Raw genomic sequence first — 7,511 nt, 5'->3', positions numbered from 1 at the left:
GGCTGAGCGGGGCCGGCCGGCAGGGGCAGGGGTGTGGGACGGGAGGGAGGGGCAGGGGACAGAGACACACGGGGCCTGGATGCAGACCGAGCCCCGCGGTGCCAGCTGCCGGTGCCCAGAAAGGGTCCCGCGCTCCCACCAGGCCCCTGGCCAGCAGCGCCCAGCCCTCCCGGGGAGGAGCCTGAGAAGAGGGGCGAGGTGGGCACGGGGGGAAACTGAGGTGTGTGTTGGGGGGTGTGACCCGACGCCGCGGGAAGGGGTGCCGAATAGCCCTCCTCCATGCCCTGCGCCCCGTCCTGGCCCCAGTCGCCATCAGCCAGACAGACCGAGGCAGAACCAGCCTCCCTGCCTCTCGTCTGTGCTATGCATGAGCTTGGGCAAGTCACCGCAGCCCTGGGGACCCCACGAACTGTGGCGAGGGCTTTCCCGGGAAATAACGCCAGGGCGGCATCGTCAGCCCTTGACGCAACGGGAAGCCCGCGCTCAAGATGGGAAGTGACCCGCCAGGTCGCCGGGGCTGGGAGCACGCAGAGGTGGGGGAGCCTGAGCCTGTGGGCGACCTGGACGCGGTGCCCAGGAACACGGAAATGTGAGGCCTGGCTCGCAGCTGTCCCTGTGACCCTGTCCCGTTTCCCACCCCCCATCCCTTAACTCTCTCCCTCCCGCCTTAAGCCTCCCAGCCGACTTCTCCATTTTGGTGGGTGGCAGGCCCCAAACTTCAGTCTTCCTTGACCCCTCTCGTTTCCTCACACCCACAGCCAATCTGTCCCAAGCCCTGTCGGTTCCACGCATGATCCATCCAGTATCTTAACTTGTCTCTGCTCCACTCGCCCTACCCTGCTGCAGCCTCTCTAATGTCCCATCCGGACACCCGGCAGCCTGCTCCCTGGTCTCCTGCTCCCACCTCTCCCCCCCCCGCCCTCCCCGGCGCCAGCCTCTCTAATGTCCCATCCGGACACCCGGCAGCCTGCTCCCTGGTCTGCTCCCAGCGTCCCAACCCCTGCTGCCCACCTGCAGCCAGAGGCGGCCTGGGAGCACCTGAATCAGGTCAGAGCCTCTGGCTACAAGCCCTGCCCTGGGCACACCTCAGGCCAGGTAAAGGCAAAGTCCCCCCCCTCTCCCCCTACTCAAGGCCCTGACAGCTGGGTCCTGATTTCTCCCCCTCTGTCCCTCTTTGCTCACTCTCTCCAGCCCCCCAGCCTCCCTGCTGTTCTTATAACTCCTGCCTCCTGCCTCTGAGCCTTTGCACCTGCTGGTCCCTCTGCCTGAAGTTCTCTTCCCCCAGCTTTCCCCCATGGCTTCCTCTCACCCTCAGTTTCATCCTCCATCTTCCTCTGTCCCACTGCTCTCTTAGTATTTCTCTGCCTGTTCCTTCTTTTGAAATATGTAGGGACCAGCAGTTAGCATAATGGCTATGTAGTCGACCGCGGTTCACGTCTTGGACCCAGTGGCTTAAAACTCTCGCCGGGTGCGTGTGCGTGCATGCCCAAGATCCCAAGAGGAGAACAGAGGAGAAGGGATTGCGGTGTGGCCATCCCCCCGGGTGGCGATTTCTCGTTTTCTATCTCTCTGTCTTTCTCTGTCTTTCTGGTGAGCGCACGCACCCTCTAGCAAAAACCTCTCCCCCAAAAAAGAAATATGTAACATTTCATTTAGGGAATATTTCTTTCTTTCTTTCTTTTTAAATTTTTTGCCATAGGGTGCATGCACTCACTGGAGAGGAGAGAGACAGAGAATCAGTGAGAGAGAAAGTAAGAAATCACTCCTACCCCAGGGAATGGCCACAAGGCAATTCCTTCTCCTCTATTCTCTTGGGATTTTGGGTACACATGCACATATGCCAAGCACGATTTTCAAGCCACTGGATCTGGTACTCAAAACCGGCCTGACCTTGTAGGAGTCAGCGCTTTAACCTCTACTCCACCTGCTGGCCCTAGGGAATATTTATTTCTAAAAGAAAAAATATATAATGGCCGTCCATGGCCCCACTGCCTATAATATAGTATCAATAATGAGAACTTCTTGCCATTTTGCCTCAAACCCACCCCCCCTAAAGTTCTTCTCCACAGGGCACATGCATTCACCAGACAGACAGAGAAACAGTGAGAGGGAAAGTGAGAAATCACCCCCCCACACACACACACACACACACACGAGGAGATGACCACACCACAGTTCTTTCTCCTTTCTCCTGTTGAGATTTTGGGCATACATGCACATGCACCTGGTGTGAGTTTCAGGCCACTGGATCTGAGACCTGACCTGTGGTCAGCCTTGTGGGAGTCCAGTGCCTTAACCACCACACCACCTGCTGCCCCCCAACCCTTTATTTAAAAAGAAATAAACTACAGTATCTACAAGGGGTTGGTTCCAGAACCCCCACAGATACCAAAATCCAGATGCTTAAGTCCCTCATATAGTGTCGTTACATTTACATGTAACCTATATACATCCTCCTGTAGTCTCTCTCTTGCTCACTCTCTTTTTTCCCTTCCATCTTCCTTTCCATCTTCTTTTCCCTCCCTCCATCCTTCCTTCCTTCCTTCCTTCCTTCCTTCCTTCCTTCCTTCCTTATTGCCACAAGCATGCATGCTCACTGGAGAGGGAAATAGAGAAAGCACCCCCCCCAAAGGGGTAGTCACAGCACAATCTTATTTTCCTCCATTTCTCCATCCCTTAAGAATTTGGGGTACACACGTACACATGTTTTTCAAGCCACCAGGGCCGGGATTCGAACCATGGCCACACGGGATCTGGTTCCCTGTGCACTCTTTAATTACTGTGCTTCAGAACGGCCCCTCCCATATACTTTAAATCATCTCTAGATTACTTATAACACCTAATGCAATGCAAATGCTATGTAAATCATTGTTAGACTGTATAATTTAGGGGATAATGATATGGGGGGAAAAAAATCTGTGCCATCCTAGACCCAACTACATGGGTCAGCCACAAGGTAACATTTCCAGCAGCTGAAGGCCCAGCTCCTCAGCCCTCCTTTCTGTGTCCTGCCAGGGTACCCACCGTCTTGAAGTCTGGGCGTGTCCTTCTGTGTAATGTTTTCTCTTTCTACCTCAGGGTGCATCCACCAACACTATAGCCTATTATTCAGTGTCTTTTAAAAAGATACACAGTTAGCTCCTACTGTATCACTTTGCAACTTGCCTTTCTATCATCATTGTTTCTGACATATTTCCGCGCTGATACAGAGCTCTGCTTCAGAAACTTCAGCTTGTATGAGTGTCCATTGTGGGGAAAGACCACAGTGGATACTGCTAATCAAGGTCGCTGTAGTTCTCCCCTCTGTCCCCCTGAGGCCCAGGGCCTTTCACTTTCTGTCTCCTTGTGCCAGAGGGAGTGTATTTTTGCAGAAGTTTCGATCAAGCTTTTTTTGTTTTTGCCTGTGAGCTGCAGCAGGAAATACCTTTTACAACATTGGCTTCTCGCACACACTCAGAAAAACACGCCATGCCACAGAAGTGGCAGGAAACCACACCACCCCTGTACATACTGTTTTTAATTCTATCCTATTCTGATCTGGAAAAAAAGTGCTGTTTGCAATTTATGACGCCAGTTTCATGACCCGCTAAATAGGTCCCGACGCACGGTTTGAAAAAAGACCAAAAGGGGTATCTGCCTCTGATCGCACTAGGCAGCAAGTTCATAACCAGTTGTCCCAACATCCGCTTCCACTACCTGTTCTTGCTTGTGCATCTATGTCTTGATTTCCAGTCAGGCCCCAGGAGGGCTAAGGCCTCACACTGACCTGAAGCCTCCCACTTGAATAGTGATAGCACGAGGACCCCATTCTCAAGCATGTAGAGAGGGAGAGGGAGAGGGGCCCTCTTTCCCATCCAACCACCCAGGTCTGACCTGTCCTGGGATGGACTCTCCAGGTCTTGGGGTTTCAGTCTCTGTGAGCGCCGTGGAGTTGGGGTGCAGGGGGGCGACTCTGCATCACTGGATGGTGTTATGTGAATGCAGGGCACTTCTAGGAGCCTCCAGGACTCAGAGGCCAGGCCTTGGGCCTGGTCTCCCTGTGGCTGCTGCCTCTGCTGCTCGGCTGGGGGGGCAGGTGAACTCTGGGCACCACCCTGGGTCAGCGGAGGTGCCCAAGGCAGCAGGGGCAGGAAGTCAGCCATGGGAAGGGCCTTGAGCCGTGATGTAATCTGTCAGGGAGAAAAGAGAGAGGTGAAGGGAAGAGCCCTAGCATAAGCCCTGTATCACCTTCTCACAATTTTTCACACAGAGAGACAGACCATGGTTTAGAACACATTGTGGGAGTCAGATCTGGGTGATATTTCCACCTCTGTTGATGTTCTTTCGTCCTTTCTTTCTTTCTTTGGGGGGGGGGGAGAGGTTTTTGCTATAGGGCACGTGCACTCGCCAGACAGAGAGAGAGACAGAGAGACAGAAAGCGAGAAACCACCCCCCGGGGGGATGGCCACGCCGCAATCCCTTCTCCTCCATTCTCTTCTTGGGATCTTGGGCACGCACATGCACCCGGCATGAGTTTAAGCGACTGGGTCCGGGACTCGAACTGCAGTCAACTATGTGGGAGTCCAGCGACATAGCCATTACGCTAACTGCTGGTCCTTGTCGCTGTTCTTTCTTGTGAGAACTCACTCGGAGCCTCAGTTTACTCTTCTCCAAACTAGAGATCCTGCTATGACATCCTAGGGTGGCCAGGCGGGGTCAGAAAACATGGGCCCCGGAGCACCTCGCCCAGGGCCCACCCAGTAAGTGCATTGGAGACAGCTGTTCTTGCCCCCGGATAGGGATTTTTTTTTTCTTTTTTTCTTTTTTGCACATTCATTAAGACCATGCCCAGAGTGTTCTATACACCCGGAAACCATGTCTCCTCCACACACAGGAGCAGGAAGGAGCTGTACTCGAGTGGGCCCCACAGGCCTCGTGTCTGGGTAACAGCTGATCGGGCAGAGAAGAGACAGAATCCAGGACTTCCCTTCCCTGTTCACTCAGCAAGTGCCCCTCCCAATCCAAACAAAGGGAGGGAGGCCGCTGGGCCTCTTTTGCCTGGGAGGAAGCCAGGCCAGTTCCTGCGGCTGCGGCTTGTGATGTTGGAGGCCGCGTAGGTTTGGGGAGGCCGGACCAGAGTCTGTCTGTCCTCGCGGGAGACTAGCCAGGGCTTCTTGGCACCTAACTACCCCGGGAATGGAGAAGAGGATCTGTGGGGTCCAGAGACGGCTTCCCCTAGCGTTTGGGGGAGCACTACCTGAAAGATCCTGTCTCTTACAGGCTGGGCTTGGACCTTCCCAGGCACCCGAGGGCCCGATTACCCCTACCTTGTGGGTTCTTCCTCCTGTCCTCACAGGGTTCTGACTACAGGGGTAAGGGCAGGAGACCAAGCCCTTCCTTTCCCCCAGGAGTCCTGGCTGGGCCAGAGAATCATGACCTTGCAGGCTGGAATAGCACATCCGGCTGGAGTCGTGTTACCCCCTGGCCAGCTGTTCCGGGGAGAAGGAACGGTGTGGAAGTGGGGGTGGGGTGCTGCTGCCCAGGAGGAAGCTGCGGAAGGCCATCACATCCTTCCCTCAGCCGGCCTGGTAGAGGAAAGGGCTGTCCTCGCCCAAGGCCTGGAGTGGTCCGTCTCTCATGCTAGCCCGCAGCCAGCCACCGCGAAGCTTCTTTCCCATTAACCCCCCCAAAGGGCTCCTCCACGTTCAGAGATCGCCCCTGGTGGCCCCAGTTCTCATCTGGCACTGCTCATAGAAACCCTGAGCCTGGGAGAACCCTTTTCTTTCTGGGAGGTTCTCTTGGCCTCTGTCATACTCTAGTTTCTGGCTCTCCTCCCACCTCACTGACAGCTCCATCTCATGTGGTGTACTACTCCTTATCAAGGGTCCCCAATCCCCGGGCTGGTCCGTGACCCATTAGGAACCAGGATGTCCAGCAGGAGGGGAGTGGTGGGCAAGCAAGCGAAGCTTCAGCTGCCTGTACAGCCACTCCCTGTCACATCACTCACAAGACTGCCTGGGCTCTGCCTTCTGCCAGCTCAGCGGGGGCACTGGAGTCCCCTACTGAAGCTTGTCAAAAACCCCAGTGTTCACTCACCACCCCCATCATTCCAGCTTGACTTTGAATGCAGTTGTATTCTAGTTGCAAGAAAACAAGCTCAGGGCTCCCACTGACTGTGCCTTAGGGTGACTTGTGTCATTATTTCATATATATATTACAAAGTAATCATAACAGAAATAAAGTGCACCCTAAATGTAATGAGCTTGAACCTTCTCGAAACCACCCCCTCTCTGATTTGCGGAAAAATGATCTTCTGCAAAATTGGTCCCTTGAGCCAGGAAGGTTGGGGACGTCGGCCCTACGTGGTCTGTAAAATCTGGCCTTTCCCACTGCTCAGCTCTGATCACTTTTCTCTTGCTTGTCCATTTGTATTATATAATGGACACATACTAAAGAGTGTTTGCGTCAGGGATGGGAGTTGTAGTATATCAACAGTAATACGAATCTCATAACCACACCCGCACATCCAGTTTGAGAACCACCATATGGCAATGAGTACCCCTAAGACTGTCTTAGACGCCCCGTTTCAGAAATCTCCTCCCAGAAATTTCCTTCATCTTCCGTTTGACAGTTACCATTCTCTTGGTTTTAAATAGTTTTTAGCATAGGTATGCATCTCTTAACAATTTTGTTTTGTTTTGCTTGCTTTTGAGCTTTATAAAATGAAATCATATCGGTGCCGGCAGGTGGTGTGGTGGTTAAGGGCACTGGATTCCCACATGGCTGACTGCAGTTCAAGTCCTGGACCTGGCGGCTTGCTTTCTCACTTTCTCTTTCTCTCTGTGTCCCTCTGAATGAATGAATGAATGAAGTTAAATAAAATCATTCTTAAAAAAGTGAAATCCTATCAGGGCCAGCAGGTGGCATGGTAGTTAAGGTGCTAGACTCCCACATGGCCTACTGCAATTCGAGCCCTGGAGCACAGCTTGAAAAACACGCCAGGTGTGTGTGCATGTGTGCCCAAAATCCCGAGAGGAGAATGGAGGAGAAGGGATTGCGGCATGGCCATCCTCTCAGGACGTGATTTCTTGCTTTCCTTCTATCTGTCTCTCGAGCGAGTACATACGCCCTATAGCAAAAACCTAAAAAAAAAAAAAAGAAAAGAAAAAATCGTAGCATGTGTCACCTTCTGTGACGGCTTTTCTTACTCCATGTTATTTCTAAGATTCATTCGTATGGTTGCAGGTGAACTACATATCGTTTATTTTTGCTGCTGCACAACATTCCACAGTGGGAATACAGTTTACTTGTCCATTTTAAAATAAATCACAGTTTATTTATCCATTTTTCCTGCACAGTCAGTGGGTAATTTCTGTTTTTGTGCTAGGATGAACAAAGCTGCCAGGAAAGCTTCTGGGAGGGCTGGCCCCGTAGCTCAGCAGTTATGCAGTGTGCAGAGGGAGCTGGATTCTACATGGCTGACTGCAGTGTAAATCTCAGTCCCAGTGGCTTAAAAAATATGCCAGGCAAGT

The 7,511-nt window shown here is 52.8% G+C and overlaps 1 protein-coding gene across 2 annotated transcripts in view; it reads right to left on the bottom strand.

Annotated features, from left to right (window-relative positions):
* The window catches only part of GRAMD1A (GRAM domain containing 1A), a 30,057-nt gene extending 24,614 nt beyond the window's left edge, over window positions 1-5,443 (bottom strand). Inside the window, exons 1-2 of one of the 2 annotated variants that reach the window (XM_006171608.3) lie at window positions 5,307-5,443; window positions 3,874-4,169 (exon numbers count right to left, since the gene is read on the bottom strand). In XM_006171608.3, coding sequence (XP_006171670.2) covers window positions 3,874-4,169; window positions 5,307-5,438 — 428 coding nt within the window. In that variant the 5' untranslated portion in view covers window positions 5,439-5,443. The remainder of the gene's footprint in view (window positions 1-3,873; window positions 4,170-5,306) is intronic. The other variant, XM_006171609.3, reaches the window with a different exon arrangement.
* Window positions 5,444-7,511: the final 2,068 nt, after the last annotated feature.

Source organism: Tupaia chinensis, unplaced genomic scaffold (assembly GCF_000334495.1).
Source record: "Tupaia chinensis unplaced genomic scaffold, TupChi_1.0 Scaffold149922_1, whole genome shotgun sequence".
In the NCBI taxonomy this organism is placed as follows: domain Eukaryota; kingdom Metazoa; phylum Chordata; class Mammalia; order Scandentia; family Tupaiidae; genus Tupaia; species Tupaia belangeri.
This window is presented reverse-complemented; position numbering and strand designations above follow the sequence as displayed.